The 19380-nt window shown below is 45.1% G+C and overlaps 1 protein-coding gene and 1 long non-coding RNA gene across 11 annotated transcripts in view; one reads left to right on the top strand and one right to left on the bottom strand.

The window, feature by feature from the left end:
- Positions 1-7538, bottom strand: part of SIK3 (SIK family kinase 3) — a 240358-nt gene extending 232820 nt beyond the window's left edge. For all 8 annotated transcript variants that reach the window (XM_038536044.1, XM_038536047.1, XM_038536049.1 and 5 more), the window contains exon 1: positions 7266-7538. In XM_038536044.1, the coding sequence (XP_038391972.1) occupies positions 7266-7538 (273 nt within the window). The remainder of the gene's footprint in view (positions 1-7265) is intronic.
- Positions 7539-8255: 717 nt separating this feature from the next.
- LOC111095817 lies at positions 8256-15809 on the top strand. Of its 3 annotated transcripts, XR_005359208.1 has the most exons (4): positions 8256-8433; positions 10035-10591; positions 12285-12421; positions 13462-15809. It is a non-coding gene; the product is annotated as an uncharacterized LOC111095817 (long non-coding RNA). The 3 variants fall into 3 exon arrangements; XR_005359209.1 differs by lacking the exons at positions 12285-12421; positions 13462-15809 and having other exon boundaries at positions 10035-10174; positions 10471-10843; XR_005359207.1 differs by lacking the exons at positions 12285-12421; positions 13462-15809 and having other exon boundaries at positions 10035-10843.
- The last annotated feature ends 3571 nt before the right edge of the window (positions 15810-19380 follow it).

Genomic DNA, 19380 nt, shown 5'->3' with positions numbered 1-19380 from the left:
GCTTAACCAACTGTGTCACCCAGGCACCTTACAAAAGGCTTTTCTGATCCCTCAGTCAAGTCAAGGGGGCATAAAGGGGTATTTGGTAAGTTTTAAAGTCCATGGAGGGCTGCTGGTAAGTGACAGAGTGCAATAATGCCAAAAGGACAAGTGAAATACAGTGTTGGTATATTTACTCTTCCTCCCTACTTGGGAATTTTTCCTCTAATGGCATCTCACTTTCGGAGTCTGTTTTACCAGAAATGATAAATCTCTTAGACTTTAATTAGTAGATAAATCTTGTTTCTTCAATAAAAGATCAAGACAGCGAGGACAAGGTTTTCAATGACTGGTAGAGTCAGGGTAGAGTTAAGTAGGAATGCCTGTTTCAAATTCCAACTCCCCCATTAACTAACTGTAGGTTTCTGGCCAAAATGGGGGCGGGAGCAGAAACCAAAGAGACAAACTCCAATGGATAATTGGTCCAAACTCCTTTAATTAGCACCTAAAAGCCTAATATCCTAAATTCCATGAAGTCCATATTTCTAGACTCTGGGAAAGAAAAAGCTGGAATAGAACATGTCTAAGATCTTTTCTGTGTCTCCCCGCCGCAACCACATCAGCAAATATTGTTGGCTGATCACGTTCAATTAATGTGGGAAATGTATGTCATTCACTTTTTTTTTTTTTTTTGAGGGGCATTAGAACGGCTTTATTGTGGATTTAGGCCAGTAGCCCCGAGGGCCCATGCCATCTAGTGCTCCCCAGGGGTATGCGTGGGTGTGGGCAACAAAGGAGAACCTGGGTGAGCACCTGGAGAGACACCGGCCTGTGCTAAAGCAGATCCCCGACAAAAAAAAATGGAACCGAGAGCCGTGTGCAACATCCAACCATCCAACTTCCAACAGAGGTGTACGGGGGATGGGGGTGGGGGTCCACAGGGGAGTTGGGGGCCCGCAGGGGAGTTGGGTGCAAGAAGAGGCAAGGGGTAAAGGGGCCGCTCAGTTTCCCATGGCCAGTCTTGGGGAAGAGAGCCAAGTCCTCCAGGCTGACCCCAAGATGCTGGGGTGGTTGCCGTCCCAGTGACACGAAGTCTCTGAAAGAATGTAAGCTGTTAAAATTGAACACCTCTCTTATCTGAAGAAATGCACTAGAAAAAGCATTTTTACCCTTAACCATAAAATAAACAGCATGAATTTTTAAAATCATAATCAGATGATACCAGAGCTCTGCTGTGATATCCACTGATGCTGCTCCCATTTCATACTCAATTCCATCAAATGGCTATTGGACCTACATGTTTTGGCCCCTAACTTTCTGACCTCACCCCTTAATATCCTCCTCCTTATTGACGAAGCTCTAGGCACCATGACCTTGAGTCTAATCTTTGGATAAACCAAGCTCATTTCTATCCCAACACCACTGTACCTGCCATTCCTTCTGCATTAAAAATTCTCCCAAATCTTCTCAGGCTGGCTTTTTCTCATCCTTCAAGTATTAGCTCAAATATTATCACCTTGTGGGGCACCTGGGTGGCTCAGTTAAGCATCCAATTCTTGATTTTGGCTCAGGTCATGCTCTCAGGATTGTGAGACTGAGTCTGTCAGGCTCTGTGCTGGATGTGGAGCCTGCTTAAGATTCTCTCTCCCTCTCCCTTCTGTCTAAAACATAATAATAAAATGGCCATTATCTTATAAAATACATATATACATATATCTCATCACTATGGAAAGGCATTCCCTGACAATTCTACCTAAAGCAGCACTCTTCCCTACTCTCTAGCCCATTTATTTTCTTCATGGTATTCATACTATATGAAGCTATTTGTTTACATGTTTCTTGTCTGTCTCCCTGCATTAGAAAGTAAGCTCCAAGAAGGCAAGAGCTTTTGTCCCTGTTGTTCTTGGTAAATTCAAGAGCCCAGGATAGAACCTGACCCAAAATTTGGATTCAGCATATACATGCTGAATGAATGGATGAATAAGGAAAAGGTTCCATCCCTGTGCAAAGGTGTTTTTGATGTTTATTAGAACTATAGAGGTTCTGGTAAGTAGAGAGCATTTCTTTTTCCCTTCAAAGCATCCATTTTGTTCTCTTTTATGCCGTGAACTAGAAAACATTCGCCAGATTGATGCTTGGAAAATGAAAACAGCACTTCTGGCACAGAAATAACTAGTCTGGGCACCTCTGGCTTGAGCCAGATCTATGACTTTCTAGGGAGCTGGCACCAAAGTCAGAATGTTAAAATAAACAGCTTTGATGTTGAAAGTGGAATACTGGTATTTTGATTCTGGATAAACCAGTCCAAATCAATCTTAGCTCTTCACAAAATCTCAACAAAGTTAGTAACCCCATCACAACTGTATCAAAATGAAGTCTTTCAATAGTCATTTTTAGATTATCAAAGATGGAACTATCCTCCTCAAATGCATCTAGTATAATCTTCCTTTCATTTTCTTTTTGATACAATTCTCTTTTCTATTTACCAATGAATCTTGCTTTCAGCCTTCTCATGAGCATAAGCATCATCTATTCTGTTCCATTAAACTCTTCCTTAGAAGTGAAAATACTAGCCCTTGCCCACTCTGAGTCGTTCCCTTTCATGAAAATGAGTTTGCAGTAAACCACACAGCACACACATATGTTATGGCTGGTCCACATTTGGAATGGGGTCATGGGGCAAGATGTTTTCTCTGTGTAATATCTAAAGTTAAGAATCCTGACCTTGGCCTTCTAAGTAGCACACTGTGCACCCAAATGCAAAATGTATTCTTAAGTTTGCAGGAATATTTCTTCATATTCTCCACCAGACTTAAGTGAATCTCTGGAGGGGGAAGTACACTCCGATAAACTCTGTTCCATCACCAATATAACAAAGAGTAGTTACACAAACACACTAAGAATTTGGGGTGGCCCAAAGCAAAAGCCACTATTAGTCCATTTTCATTAGACAAGTCTCACAATTGCTTTTAAAAAAAAAAAGGTTTAGGGGCACCTGGCTGGCTCAGTCAGTAGAGCGTGTGACTGTTGATCTCCGGGTCACGAGTTCAAGCTCCATATTGGGCATAGGCTTACTTAAAAAAAAAAAAAAAAAAACCTTAACTAATGGAAAATTATGTTTTAAAATGTCAATTTCATTAAATTAGCCCATAGTCCACAGGAGTTCAACCCAAATATCTCAAAGTGGCAACTGAAATAATAGCTAATTTTTTATCCTGAAAGCGTATCATGAAGATGACATCTTCCTACCCAAAACAAATGGCATTATGTATTCATGAACTGTTCCAAACAGATGAAAAACAAAAAGAGGGGAGCTCTGTCCTATTCATCTTTCTTACTACAGCAGCTGCTGCCGCTGCTATTCACCACATGCCTACTATGTGCTAGGCACTGTTCCAGTAGCTTCCCATATGTTATCTTATTTAATCTTTATAACACCCAAACTTGTAAGTACCACTGCCATCTCATTTTACAGATGACCACATCCAAGCACAGAGAAGGTAAATAATTGATCAAAGATCATCCAACTATTAAGCAGAAGAGGATTCAACCCCAAGGCAGCTTTACCAAAAGCTCAAGCTCTTACCACAATCCAATAGCAGGCAAGTGATACGTATGTGTTGAAATAACGCTTTATAAGTATTTGACCAATGGCTCTTATAGTCAGAAATATGCTGAAAAACTGCATACAACATATATCTGCCCTTTGTTCCCATTAATCCAATCAGTAGAAGTATAAGTAGGCAAAGGAGACAGACTATAAGCAATCTGAAAGCACAAAATCTTTTTTTCAATCTCTTTAAACTTTACAGTGTCCTACTGAGAAAGCACACTGAGAATCTCAGACTAAGATTTCTTTAAAAAAAAAAAAAAGGAAATCACAGAAGGTAGGACAAAGACAACCAGGGTGAGCTGCTGACCAAAGTGTGTCACCAATGAATCTTCTCTCCTGTTACCTGTTTGTTCTGCAATGATGCTCTAAGCAATGCAGAACTGCCAATATTAAGTCTGAGCCCATGAAGGCCGTGCTGTAAAAGTCACCAGCATCCTAACAGGAAACTATTTCCTCTTCTCTACTGATTCTCTTCAGCCCAGGGTCCTACTAGAGGAGGTTTGAGAGTTAACAGAATTTGGAAAAGAGCTACCCTCACCGCTTATGGTTGGACAGAGGGCAGTAGCTTAATAAATGAAGTTTACTTTAGCCTCTTAGTCCTTGGAATGGATAGTGTGTGTGAGAAAAGGTGATCCTAAATACTTCTCTGATGTTCAGAAAGCTCTGATAACCTACCCTCCTTCAACCAATGCAAGTATCTTCTGAATTACCGGAATCTAATTGTTAGACACGTTTTTGTTTTTGTTTTAAGATTTATTTATTCATGAGAGACACAGAGAGAGGCAGAGACACAGGCAGAGGGAGAAGCAGGCTCCATGCAGGAAGCCCGACGTGGGACTCGATCCCAGGACTCCGGGGTCATGTCCTGGGCCGAAGGCAGGCGCTAAACCGCTGAGCCACCCAGGGATCCCCCTGTTAGACACGGTTTTAAGAAAAACCCAGACCATTCAGTGGCTTACAGGGGAAGAGGAGAAAAAAAAAAAAAATCACAGACCTCTAAAAGATGAAACAAAAAATTATAGATTCTAGAAAGAGGTGGGGGGAAAAAATAGCTCTCTTGGTTCCAAGTGACCTGACTGCAGAAGTAAAATAAACACTGCAGTGCACGGAGAGAAAAATCTATCTCCCTGAGCAATTGAAACAGCAGCTTCTGCATCTACTAGTACCTAGCTAGGCACCTTCTTTGCCATTATATAACCAAACCATGGCCTTAATAGGCCATCACACTGTATGTCAACAGCTGTTAGGCACATCTAAGCTGTCAGCATTTAAGAATCCCTTCCAAAGTGGATTCAGACAACCATGGAGCAGGCCAAAATATGCTCATCGTTCACCCAGAGCACATGACAACTCCTTGTGAATTAAGCTTCACTCATGTCGTCAGAGTAATTTAAGCAGCAAAAGATAGGGCACTTGTAACTGTAACTAGGAAATTGCACACTGCTACAGAAACACAAATGAGCGCTGGTGTGGTCCTCGCACACATGCAACTCATTGTCCAAGCCATTTCATTCGGTATCGTTCAGGATTTCAAATATTTCCATACATACGCATTACATAACTGCACACCACAAATGATCAAAGATAAAAACCAACATAAACAGTGACACCCGTGTATAAACAAGCTAATGTTTAAAATGCTGCTATCCTAAAGGACACCAAGGCCTCGGAGAAAAACCAAGAAACACACACACACACATAGGGAAATTAGAAAGCAAGCAGATCAGCCATAATTAGCCACTGGCTTTGCTGACTACTGAAGATAAAAATGTCTCTTTTATATATAAAGCCAAGAATCAACTGTTTGCAATTACATTTACAAAAACATACAACCCTGTCTGTCACAGATTTTTTTTTTTATCAATATTTTGGTGTATCCAAGGGCTGTAAGACACAAAGTTCTTTAAATCATAGATACCATAAACCAGGAAACCAATTAAGTTCATGGAGTCCATCCCCCAGAGGTCAGAGCAAAATAATCACAGGAGCTCAATGTGATTACTTAGAAGAGAGGGGGAGGTTTAAAAAAAAAAAAAAAAAAGGAAATACTGAAACAAGGAACAAAGCTCTCGAACAACTAGTATTGTTTATAAACATAACTTTGGCTTAGCTAACAGTAAATAGAACTGTAAACACCTGGGTGTGCATGGGGGGGGGGGGGGGGGGACAGGCAGAGACGCACCAAAGTCTTGGCTCAGTCTAGTCCCCCTCAGGGTCTGAGGGTGACATCAGAGAATCCTGGACTTTGGTATCTCATTCAGCTCAGACCTGCAGACTTGAGGCCCTCCCATAAAAACTGACAAAAAGGCTGAAGGGGGCCCCCCAGAGGAAGTGAAACTGACCAATCAATTTTCCACAGCCACCTACCCTGCTACCCTGGTGGAAAGGGCCCCTTGTAGGCTCTGACAGAAAGGAGGGAAAAAAGGAACTTCAGGTTGTGAGTGAGCAGGAGAGAAGGCCTAGATAAGTTACTGGCTTCTGAAAATAAGCAATTGCCATAAAAGCAAAAAACAAGGCAGGCGATGATAAGGGCCAGACTGAGGAGGTGAGGAATTGATGTGGCTTTGGTAGGAAGCAGGAGCAGCAGCTCTAAGGGTGCTTCATCAGGTTGAAGGAAAACACAAACTGCAGTTTTAGATATAATGAATGACTACACTGAAAGTATTCATTCAAGTGAGAGATTGAGCAAAGCAAGAGATCTGGAGTACAAATGGGCTTTGTGGGTCCTCTCAAGACCAAAAGATTCCTCCTGAGGACTCTGGTTCCAATACTTCCAGTGAAGAAGGCTACCCCACATTTCCTCAAAAAAAAAAAAGGAATTTTACATGTCAAACCGTACATGTGTACTTATGTGCCTTCCTAACTGACCTTGGCCCATTTCACTAGTAACAGCTCCGCAAATCCCTGGAGAACCAAAGGGCCCAAGGAGTGTACTGATCCTCCAGGGTCTGGGTTCCTCCAACACCTCCTCCGTCACCCACCGGGCTTCCCCCACCACCGCCGAGAGCCCACCCCGGGGCTCTCTGAAAGCCCACGATTCCAGACCCTGCAACAACTAAAAATAAAGCAGCAACCCAGCTCTCCCGAACCGCTTACCCCCTGACTCCCTAGTGCCGTCACGACCCCGGGCGCCCTGGGCCTCTGCTCCCTGAGCCCCTTCCCGCGGAGGAGCCACGCGATCTGCCTCCCCCTCGTTTCCCCGTTTTCTCCGTCGCCTCCTCCAACGATCTCGGGGCCGTCCCCGGGCTCCCGCTCCCCGCCGCGACCTCCCATCAGTCCCGGGCGACCAAGCGCTGCCCGGCGTGTGTCACGGGGCGCCAGGACCGCGCACCCCCGCAGCCCCGCAGCCCCGCGCCCCGGCATGCCCCGGCCGTCCTTGGTCCTCTCCGAAGCCCCCCCGCGGCCACCCCGCGGTCCGCACCTCCTAGCCCCTGCCCCCGTCCCCCGGGGGCTCCAACTGCGGGCTCCCGGGGCCCCCGGCTTCGGGGTGCGGCTCCGCCAGGAGTCCCAGAGCTCCCCCGCCGCCCCCCGCAGCCCCGGCTCCGCAGCGTCGGTCCCCGGCCCCGGCCGCCCGGCCCCGCGCCCCGCGCCCCGCGCTCGCCCCGGCCCCGGCCCCGGCCCCGCGCCCCCGCCCCCGCCCCCGCCCCGGGCCGCGCTGCCGCCGCGCCGCTACCTTGGCCTTGGTGACGAGGTGCGTGGCCCGCTTGACCACCGCGAAGTTGCCCTTGCCGATGGTGCGGTCGATCTCGTAGTAGCCGATGCGCGCAGGCACCGGCCCGCGGGAGGCCGGGGCGGGGGGACGCGGCGGGCCGGCCGCCGGGGGCACGGCAGCGGGGGCGGCCGGCGGCCCCGGGGCGGGCGGAGGCAGCAGGCGGCCCGCCGGCCCGGCTCCCCCCGCCCCGGCCCCGGCAGCCCCGCCAGCTCCGCTCGCCGCCGCCGCCGCCATCTTGTTGTGCAGTGAAACCTCCCGGGCCGCGGGGAGCCGGCGGGGGGGAGGGGGCGGGGGGCGGGAAAAGCGGGGGGGCCGGCCCACGTCACTCCGGGAGGCGGGGCGCCCGCGCCGCCGGGGCCCGGCGCCATGGCAACGGCGCGTCACGTGCCGACGCGCGTCACTGCCCGCGGCCATGGCAACCGTGACGTCACCGGCCCGCCCGCCCGCCCGCCCTCCCCGCGTGGGACGGCGGCCCGGGCGCTGGCTCCCGGGCGCCCCCCTCCGGGGACGGGACGGTGCGCGCCGCCCGCCCGCCCGCCGCTCCGGGACGGCCGCCGCGCTCGCGCTCGCGGGCGGGGGCGGGGGCGGGGGGGGCCGCGGGAGGTGCAGGCCACGGCGCTCCAGGCCACCCGCCCCCTTCAGCAGTCGCCCGGCCTCCCGTGAACCAAAGTACTGCCCCGTCCCCGGAAACCGCGGCCTCGTCCCCCTTTAGCCCTCGAGGCCCCCCAGGCAGGAGCAGCCGCCGCGCCGAGGAAACCGTCAGCAGGCCGGTGGCCGGGCAGGGCAGTTCTTCAGCAAGATTCCTTCCAGCAGCGCAACTGCCCCGCGGCCACCGGGCGCCCCGTCACGGCCCGCGGGGTGGGGGGCGCGGGGGCGGGGCCGCGCGGGGATGCGCTCCGCCGGGGGTCTCCCTCCGCCCGGCCTCCGGCGACCCTGCAGCGGGGGGCGGTCCCGGCGGTCCCGGCGCCGCGTCCTGCTCGTGTCGCTGCCGTGACCCGACGAAGCAGCTGCGCGTCGTCCAGCAGGGCCACGTCGTGCTCAGGGACGAAACCGTCTGTTAGGCAAAATGAAGAAGCAGGTTCTGGCATCATGATTCCCTCCCCACGGGGACCCTCCAAAGACATCGAAGGTGACCAAAGTGACGCTTCCAACAGTGAATCTCACACTCTCTCTCTCTCTCTCCTTCCTCTGCCATCCGGATCCCCCAGGGCCCCTCCTCACTAGCTCCGCGCTTTCCCTTCCACTTCGTCCCACTGCTTCTATTAACTAGATTGATTTAATTGCTTTGGGGGGGGGGATAAGAGGGATAGGCGATGGGGCTGGCAATGGCAAGGTGGCCTTTGGCAGCCTGGGGGGTGCTAGAGACAGGGAGAGGACTGAACGCTCCAGTGTTAAGATGTGCTCAGTCCGGTCCGGATCCATCCACCTGGACGTCTGCCTGTCTGTGCGGCGGAACTGTGTCGTCAGGTGACCGCATGTACCATACCAAAACTGACACCCAGGGCACCGTGAGTGTGTGAGGAGGAGGGAGCCTATTGACTCTCTCTGACCCAAAAATGTTTACGAGCGCGTCCTGGCTCCCCATCTGACTATGAGTAATGGCTGGCACTAGGACGGGACAGAGAGGTCATCCCACAATTGTCTTGCATCAGTTCCCTGGTTGCTGTTCCAAACTGCCAACACAATTAACAGTAATTGGCTGCTTGACTAGCACGTAAGGATAAGGATGCAATGGTCCTCAGCTTCTTGTGTTGGTTAAGCCCTTGCCTTGGTTGAGCTCATTCAATCCCAAATAAATGATGGGGTGTGCCCAACCTCTCTTAGCACTTCATGACCTCACTCACCTGCCTGTGCATTAGCTTTAGCGCTGCACTCCAGAGTCACAGTTTTGCCATCTCCCTGGGGTGGGGGGCCTCAACAGAGATCTTAGCTGGCTAGTAAGGCAAGGGGAAAAGAATCTTTTACTGGGGAGGAACAGAACCAAAACCATTCTCACCAGGGTCTTCACAGCCTCTCCTCCGCTCACAGATATCATTGAACATCCAGTACCACAATTTCTGGCACTCTCTGGAGGGTGTCAAAAGCAAGAAGCTTCTGAGGAGAAACTGGGAAATGGAGCATGGGTCAGTCTCACTTCCAAAGAGGAAAGGCAGATCATGCTGGTCCCTAATAATGACCAGAATATGTATGCTGTGTGTTAGATTATTTATGCTCCCTGCTTATAGGGATTGAGGCCAGTAGATAGTGTGTCCCATTGAGAGTTGGACAAAGACTTGCTCGAAAGCTCCCTGAAGGGTTCTCCTTGGTAAAAAGAACATGGAAAACTGGGGAGGGCACAGAGCAGCAAAAATCATCAGGGAACAAGGAAAATAGTTTAGATGTATGCATTTAGAAAGGATTTCTTGAGTGCTAAGACTGAGGTAGGCTTGGGGAGGAACTGGCAGTCAGTAATAACGTGTCGGGACGCTAAGCAGTTTACGTAAGTGAACTCACTTAATCCACAACAACCCTGCGAAACACATTATACTATTCTCCCCATTTCGCCTATAAGGAAAATGAGGCACCGCAGGATTGAGGCAATTGGCCATGGTCATACACTCGAAAGTGGTAGAACTAGAATTCAAACTCAGGTGGTGTTCTCTGGAGCCCAAGAGCCCTCCTGGACTGGATTATACATCTGGCAAGGGAGGAGCTGGTAAAAAAAAAAAAAAAAAAAAATGGTTTCTCCAGAAGCCCAGGGTGACTGAACTCAGTTTAGACCCAGGGACGAAGAGGACTCCAGGAATTCTTGAGAGCAGGATGGAGTTGGCACGGAAGCATAACAAACAGCAAACTACAAAACAGACTGAAGTACCCGGGAAGCTTCACCTGTAAGTAGCACCGGAATGAGACTTGCTGGTTAGTGTGTCCTTCTGCTGCCTTTAGAAAACAGGTTGGAAGGTGTGTCCCTGCAAACTCCCCTGGGGGGAAGGGGGCTAAGTTCCCAGAGTCCCTGCCATCACACATGGAGGCAGAAAACTAGCCCCCACCCAGCCCTCACCCAGCTCCATAACCAGCTCACTCTTTTCTAGAAAAACAAGAGACTTTTTTTTTAATAGGCAAAAGATCGATTCAGAGATGAAAATGAGATATCTTCCTATGTAATGTCATTGGGTCTTGTTTCTAGAATTTGAAAAGGGCAAGCCAAGGCATGGCTTGATGGATACTGTAGGCCCACAGACCCTAGAAATGATGGAGAACCTCTGAGGACCTAAGGTCTGCCCAGAAAGAAATATAAGCAGTAGGAGGTAATTCATTAACTCTTTCATGACTTTAAAGGTGCTCTTAGCTTATCTGCAGAGCAGTTTACCAGTGACCTGGAAGAAAACTGCAACCTCACAACACAGCTCCAAAGATTCTCAGAGCCTTGAAGAAAGTCCAACCCTCACTTTACGTTGGCCCAATTTATTACTACTCTGAAAAAAAAAAAAAAAAAGCTAATGTTATATGAGCAGTCAGTTGATAGAAGGGCATCATTCAGAAATGCTGTATGTCAAAAAGCAATACCATATTTATATGCCACATATTGCCAAACAAGGAAATTATTACCCAGTTATAAATCCTGCCATCACATAGTAATCAGGACACTGATCACATTGTCCAAACACTCAATGTTCCCTGGTTCTCTGGAGGAGTCGAATGTGTGCCTTTTCTTTGTGAGGGCTGTGTTCTGCATTACCACTTCAGCTATGAGGCGGTTGCCTTTCCTCCTTCTATCCCAGATCAACCCAGTCGTGTCCAAATGCTCCCCCTGGGTGTCTAGGCAGCCAAAGTAAAGTACATAGTCTCCTGTTATAAAAGATCTTGGGGAAGGGGCTTAAGAGAAGCTAAATAAACTTTCACTCAAGGATTTTCTGTTCAGCTTGCCCACATTTTTCTTTTAACTGGAGCCATTCGAGCTATTACACCAAACTTAAAAAATTATCCATACTACTTGCCATATGTTCTAGGATGTGGAAGCAATTTTAGAGTATTATTAATCACCCTTTAGATCATCCAAAAGATCTTTAAGTATGATTTCTTTTCAAGGTTTTCTGCACTCTTCGATGTGACTGTAATCATCTTTTAGGATAAATGTTTTCCCCGGGTAGATAGGCCTTTGGTTTTATAGGGGAAAATACACTGGGTACAGAAAAAAAAAAAATTTATTCAGGTAACTTTGTTTCACAAAAGGACATGCTCCTTAGGGAAAGGTACACTTAGTTACCCTGTGGTCAACTCCTTAATATCTATGCCAATAAAAAATTTTTTTAATAATGTGCTGCTTTCTGCTAAATGAAGAGTAGAACTCAACAAATATTAATTAAAATTTTGGCATATTTGGATCCTTTTCTTTCCCTTATATAGAAGTGTCTCTAAAATTCTGAGAATTCACAACATTTCATGGAAGATAAGGATACACAGTTCAGGGGCACCTGGGTGGCTCAGTGGTTTGGGCGTTTGCCTTCTTCTCAGGTCATGATCCCAGGGTCCAGGACCCCCAGGATCCTGGGATCGAGTTCTGCATCAGGCTCCACACAGGTAACTTGCTTCTCCCTCTGCCTATATCTCTGCTCCTTCTCTCTGTCTCATGAATAAATACATAAAATCTTAAGGAAAAAAAAAAAAAGATTGGGTTTGCTTAGTTCTTCTACCAGCCTCTTAAGCTATTGGTTAAGAAAAATTCACTCAATTGGGACTGACCAATTGAGTGAATTGGTCACTCAATTCACACATTCAAAGGTGGCCAACCTACCTTTGTTTGCTTCATTTCTACCACAGTTTTCCTTAGTGAAACTAGAAAACCCATCTTGCACCCCTAAGACGGTACTGCCAGAGAGGAACCCTCTCCCTTGCCTGCAGAGACACCTGCTGGTCAAAGTTCTAAACTACAGGATGCCTAGCTGCGCTTCCTTTTCCTTTACACTGAAGGCCTTCTAGTCCTTTCTATTTAAACTACAGGCAGTTGAAAACCACAAACCCACATCAGGAGCCAGAAAGCTGGAATCCAAATGGAAGCCGGCTCCAGGAAGCTGGATGTCTGTACGGCCAAACAGAAAGCACAGAGGGCTGAAGTTACAACGGTGCCTTGGACTTAGGTAACAGTCTGCAACCATGGTTTTGTGCCACCCAGGGATGTCTCCAGTTAGCCCCAGGGTTCTCAAGGCATTTTAAAAAGAATTCTTAGGTTTTTATTATTTATTATTTATTTTTATTTAAAAAATAATTTCCTCTGGTATGTTTAAAGAGCAGCCTGGTGGAACAGAGAAAAAGAGGCAAGGGTTTTACAGTTAGGCCTAGACTTTGTGGTCGGCTTTTCCATTTATAGGGTCATCTTGAGCCTCAGTTTCTTTTTCTGGAGAATCACTCCTACCTCACAGGCTTGTTAGGAGAATTAATTGTTATAAATATGCACAGGGACCTAGATTAAACTCTGGCACATAGTATACACTTGAGTATTCATTTCCTTCCTCTAAAAGCAAGGATACAAGGACAGGCTGCTTTCCAAATCACCTTGAAAAGATGAGGGATGATGGAGAATAGGATTAGGGCTATGAAAATAAATTAACTTCTGAGGCACCTGGGTGGTTCAGCTGGTTAAGCAGAGGATTCTTGATTTTGGCCCATCATGATCTCAGGGTCCTGGGTGGGATGGTGTCTGGCTCCCTGCTCAGTGAGGAGTCTGCTTCAGGATTTGCCCCTTCCCCTGTGCTTGCGCTCTCTCTCTCTCTCTCTCTCTCTCCCCCAAATAAATAAATCTTTAAAAAAATTAACTTTGGAGTCACAGGGAGAAAATGATAGTTTTAAGTGTTTTAGTTAGGTTTACTCAGCACATATCGTTCAGTCTTTGGAAGTTGTATTCATGATACAACCAGAGATGTCACGTAAAAACCTTCCCAATCTCACAACTTCATAAAGTAGTTATTTCCTTAAATGAGATTTTTTTAAGGCTATATTTATTAGAGAGAGAGCAAGTGGGAGGGTCACAGGGAGAGGGAGAAGCAGGCTCCACGCTGAGCAGAGCCCAATGCAGGGGCTTGATCCCAGGACCCTGAGATCATGCCTGAGCTTGAGGCAAATGCTTAACCGACTGAGCCACACAGGCGCCCCATAAAGTAGTTATTATCTCCACTTACAGATGGTCAGGTTACTTGACCCATCTGATGACTGACTCACAGCCGGGAAGTGATGAGTCTGAGAAGCAAATCCAGGCTTTTCATCGCCAAATCTTGTTGTCTTTCCGAACTTTAGAGTATACCAGTGTCTGTGGTCTGTTAAAAAAAAATGCCAAGGATTTTTTTTTCTTCACAAATTTATTTAAAGTAGATGTGTAAGAAAAATACTAAAATATTTCTATCACTGCTATGCAACAATCTGCTTAAGAAATTGCGTGCATTCCCAAACTTTCTGCAAGTGCGCTGTGAGAATTCTATAGGAGCTCTATGGGGAAAAAAAAAAACTCAATCCTGGTAGCATGTCTTCCTTTTAAAACTCATTTAAAATCATATACGTAAAAAATTACTATTTATACCAATGCCTTCCTTTTCTGCAATAATCTACTTTTAAGATTTTACTCCAAGCACCCATGGGTGATTTTTAACTCTATCTTTCAAAATAAAATTAAAAGGCCCTCATTTCTTTTCACTCTTAATTAAGATTATTGAGTTCAATTTTAAGGTAAAAATAGGGGCAGGGTATGATGTAGGTAGGTATCAGGATCTGAGCTCTGACAATCCTAACCCCAACTCCAAACTCCACATTGAGCCACGTTCCAATAAAAGCTGGATGTGGAAACCTAAGTAGGTATCAAATACCCTACCCCTACATGTCATACCAACTCTGTTAGAAGCTTTGATTTCTCTAGAGTTTTTTTTTCCAGTGACTTCCAAGCATCAAGTATTTACGGATGCATTGTTTGGGAAGTTCAAACTCTCAGAGCAGAGGACTCAAACACCTTTACAACCTGGCCCCAATCTCTGTCAGCATTTCAAATTTCAAGGATTTTGCCACTCTCCACCCTTCCCCACCCAGGACCAAAGCCAACTCCCTTAGGATCAAAACACGTTCTGCACTTTCTCTGTAACCTTTGCACCTGCTTGTCCGTGTGCTTGGAATACCCTTGAAGCTCACCCAACTGTACAGCTCAGCTCAAGATCTTCATAATCCTTGTAAAAATCAGTCATAGTTTTCTTCTGGGTCTCCAGAGCTTTTGTCTCTTCAGAGCACAGGCTTGGGAGCCAGACCGACTGGGTTCAAATGCTGACTTCACACACAACTCATTAGCGATGTGGTCTTAAAGAAATTAACGAGCATCTCTAGGCCTCAGTTCTTCAGCTGTAAAGTAGGGTTAATAATAACACCTATTTCATGGAAGTGTCAGGAAGAATGAATAAATTACTATGTATAAAGTACTAACAATAGTGCCTGGCACATAATTGGTGCTCTACAAATGATTATTAAAATTATTATTATTGTGAGTCTGTTGTAGCATTTTTAACAGCCTAACTTACATTACATTTATGGCTCTCTGTCTAATTAGATTATAATTCCTAAAGGACAGAAACCATATCTGTTTAATTCATTATTCTTTATCTAGCACTTAACACTGTGTCTGGGACATAGCAAATATTTCTTAGATAAATGAATGTCTCCCCATTAAATTGTGATTTCCTTGACACCAAGGACTCATATGCTCAGAGCATTTCTTCATTACTTCGTTTCTCTACGCCCAGAACCTAACACAATACTGGCACCTTGGCAGCACTCAGTGTATATTGGCAAAAATAAAGCAAGAGAAAGAGAGGTTTTATCCCAAACCATATATTCTCTTTTTTGAGAGTTTATGGAGACATGACTAGCACACTAGAGCTGCCGTCCAAAATCTAACTTAGGTCTGACCGCTTTATCTTATAGTAAAGTGGAGTCCCCCAAGGCACTTATGGAGAAGCCAAGAGAAAAGCAAAGGGGTTTGCTGAGCAATCAAGCACCCTCCAGAAAATGGAGACCATCGTACTGCCCAGGATTCTATCCCTGCCAAGAAACAGAGAGCTAGAATAAGGGCAAGAGAAGGGATAGTTGGCAAAGATCCAATTCTGACTTTGCTACAAGGGAAAGATGGAAGAGTCCTAGCTACAGTTAAAACATGCCCCCCAATGGGGTAACTGGGTGATGGGCTTTAAGGAGGGCATGTGATGTAATGAGCACTGGGTATCATATAAGTGATGAATCGCTGACCTCCATCTCTGAAATCAATAATACATTATATGTTAATTAATTAAATTTAAATTAAAAAGTAAACATTTTTAAAAATTTAAAAATTACAAAACTGTGCCCCCAGGGCTGCAGAAAAGCTAAGAATAGTTTCTCCAAACAGGTAGTTTAGGGACACCTGGATGGCTCAGCGGTTGAGCATCTGCCATTAGCTCAGGGCGTGAACCTGGGTCCAGGGATCAAGTCCTACATTGGGCTCCCCATAAGGAGCCTGCTTCACCCTCTGCCTATGTCTCTGCCTCTCTCTGTATGTCTCTCATGAATAAATTTTAAAAATCTTTTAAAAAGTCTCTTATGGTTTATTTCCATCTCTCCTTTTCCCTCCCTTCCCATATGTTCATGTGTTTTCTTTCTTAAATTCCACATATGAGCAAGATCATATGGTATTTGTCTTTCTCTGACTGACATTTCACTTAGCTCCATCCGCATTGTTACAAATGGCAATTTTTCATTTTTTTATGGCTAAGAAATATTCTATGGTGTATGTGTATATATATATATACCACATCTTCTTTATACATTTATCAGTCGATGGGCATTTGAACTCTCTCCATAGTTTGGCTGTTGTTGATAATGCTGCTATAAACAATGGGCTGCATGGACCCTTTGAATCTGTATTTTTATATCCTTTGTGTAAGTACCTAGTAGTGCAATTGCTGGATCATAGGGTAATCCTATTCTTAACTTTTTAAGATTCATTTACTTAGAGGCACCTGGGTGGCCCAGTCAGTTGGGCATCTACCTTCAGCTCAGGTCATGATCGCAAGGTCCTGGGATCAAGTCCCATATCCTGTGCCCTGCTCAGCAGGGAGCCTCTTTCTCCCTCTCCTATTCCCCCTGCTTGTGCTCTCTCTCTCTCTCTCTCTCAATCTCTGCAAAATAAATAAAAATATTTTTAAAAATTAATTTGAGAGAGAGAGAGAGAGGCAATGAGGAAGCTGGGAGAGATGCAAAGAGAGAGAGAGGGAGAAGCAGACTCCCCACTGAGCAGGGAGCCTGATGTGGGGCTCAATCTCCAGACCCAGAGATCATGACCTGAACCAAAAACAAAAGTCAGTCACTTCAAGGCCACTCAGGCGCCCCTATTTTTAACTTTTTGAGGAAACTCCATACTGTTTTCCAGACTGGTGGCACCAGTTGCATTCCCACCAAAACGTAAGAGGGTTCCCCTTTCTCTGCATCCTTGCCAACACCTGTTGTTTCTTGTGTTTTTAATTTTAGCCATTCTGAATTAAAAAGAAAAAGAATTGGCTTTTGCATATACAGGGGAAAAGATGTTAGCTATTCTGACAGGTGTGAGGTGGTATCTCATCGTGGTTTTGATTTATATTTCCCTGATGATGAGTAATGTTGAGTTCCTTTTCATGTGTCTGTTGGCCATTTGGATGCCTTCTTTGGAAAAGTGTCTATTCATGTCTTCTGCCTATTTTTTAACTGGGTTATTTATTTTTTGGTTGTTGAGTTTAATGAATTCTTTATAGATTTTGGATACTAACCCTTTATCAATATGCTGTTTGCAAATATCTTCTCCCATTCTGTAGGCTGACTTTTAGTTTTGTTGATTGTTTCCTTCACTCTGCAGAAGCTCTTTATCTTGATGAAGTCACAATGGTTCATGTTTGCTTTTGTTTCCCGTGCCTCCAGAGATGTGACTAGTAAGAAGTTGCTGTGGCCAGGGTCAAAGAGGTTGTTGCTCCTGTTCTCTTCTAGGGTTTTGGTGGTTTCCTGTCTTACATTTAGGTCTTTCATCCATTTTTTAATTCATTTTTTTGTATGGTGTAAGAAAGTGGTCCAGTTTCATTCTTCTGCATGTTGCTTTCCAGTTTTCTCAACACCATTTGTTAAAGAGACTGTCTTTTTTCCTTTGGATTTTCTTTCCTGCTATGCTAATGATTAATTGACCATGGAGTTGTGAGTCTGTTTCTGGGTTTTCTCAGAATAGAAATCGTTCTATGATAGACATCAGAGATCCTGATCTATGTGTCTGTTTTTGTGCCAGTACCATACTGTCTTGATGACTACTGCTTTGTAATATAGCTTGAAGTCAGGAATCATGGTGCCTCTAGTTTTGTTTTTCCTTTTCAGGATTGGTTTGGCTATTTGGGGTCTTTTGTAGTTCCATACAAATTTTAGGAATGTTTGTTCTAGCTTTGTGAAAATGCTGGTGGTATTATTTTTTAAGATTTTATTTATTTTTTCATGAGAGGCACACAGAAAGAGAGAGAGAGAGAGAAAGAGAGAGAGGCAAAGACACAGGCAGAAGGAGAAGCAGGCTCCATGCAGGGAGCCCGAAGTGGGACTCCATCCTGGGACTCCAGGATCATGCCCCGAGCTGAAGGCAGGCGCTTAACCGCTGAGCTACCCAGGCATCTTGCTGGTGGTATTTTGATAGAGATGCCATTAAATGGCTAGATTGCTTGGAGTAGTATAGACATTTTAACGATGTTTATTCTTCCAATCCATAACTATGGAATGCTTTTCCACTTCTTTGTATCCTCTTCAATTTCTTTCATAAGTGTTCTATAGCTTTCAGAGTTTAGATCTTTTACCTCTTTAGCTAAGTTTATTCCTAGGTATCTTATTGTTTTTGGTGCAAATGCAAATGGAATCAATTCCTGGATTTCTTCTGCTGCTGCTGCTTTGTTATTGGTGTATAGAAATGCAACAAAATTTTTGCACATTGATTTTATACCCTGCAACCTTGCTGAATTCATGTATTAGTTCTAGCAATTTTTTGGTAAAGTCATTTGGATTTTCTACATAGAATATCATGTCATCTGCAAATAGTGAAAGTTTAACTTCTTCTCTGTTGATTTGGATGCTTTTTATTTCTTTTTGTTTTCTGATTGCTGAAGCTAAGGCTTCCAGTACTGTGTTATATAGTAACGGTGAAAGTGGGCATTCTTGTCTTGTTCCTGACCATAGGGGAAAGGCTCTCTATTTTTCCCCACTGAGGATGATATTAGCTGTGGGTCTTTCATATACGGCCTTTATGATGTTGAGGTATGTTCCATCTATCCCTACTTCGCTTAGGGTTCTTATCAAGAATGAATGCTGTATTTTGTCAAATGGTTTTTCTGCATCTATTGACAGGATCACATGGTTTTTAACCTTTCTTTAATTAATGGGGTGTATGAATTGATTTTTGAGAAAGATACCAAGACAATTCAGTGGGGTAATAATAGTCTTTTCAACAAATGGTACTGAGAAGACTGGATATCCATGTACAAAAGAATAAAGTTGGGCTCCTACCTCACACTATACACAAAAATTAAATCAAAATGGATTATAGGCATAAATGTAAAGGCTAAAACTAGAAAACTTTTAAAAGACAATGTGGGAGCAAATCTTCAAGACTTTGACTTGGGCAATGGGCTCATAGCTACAATACCAAAAACACAACAGACAAGATGAATAATAGATAAATTGGACTACATACAAATAAAATTAGAAATAATAGGGGATCCCTGGGTGGCTCAGCGGTTTGGCGCCTGCCTTTGGCCCAGGGCGCGATCCTGGAGTCCCGGGATCGAGCCCCACGTCAGGCTCCTGGCATGGAGCTTGCTTCTCCCTCCGCCTGTGTCTCTGCCTCTCTCTTTCTCTCTATGTCTATGATAAATAAATAAATCTTAAAAAAAGAGAAATGATAAATAATTTTGTGCTGCAAATGGTACCATCAAGAAAGTAAAAAATAACTTACTGAATGAGAAAAAAATATTTGCAAATCATATATCTGATAAAGATGTATCCAGAATATATAAAGAACTCTTATAACTCAGTAATAAAC

Source organism: Canis lupus, chromosome 5, assembly GCF_011100685.1.
Source record: "Canis lupus familiaris isolate Mischka breed German Shepherd chromosome 5, alternate assembly UU_Cfam_GSD_1.0, whole genome shotgun sequence".
Lineage (NCBI taxonomy): Eukaryota > Metazoa > Chordata > Mammalia > Carnivora > Canidae > Canis > Canis lupus.
The sequence above is the reverse complement of the archived record's forward strand: the minus strand, read 5'-3'. Positions and strand labels throughout refer to the sequence as shown.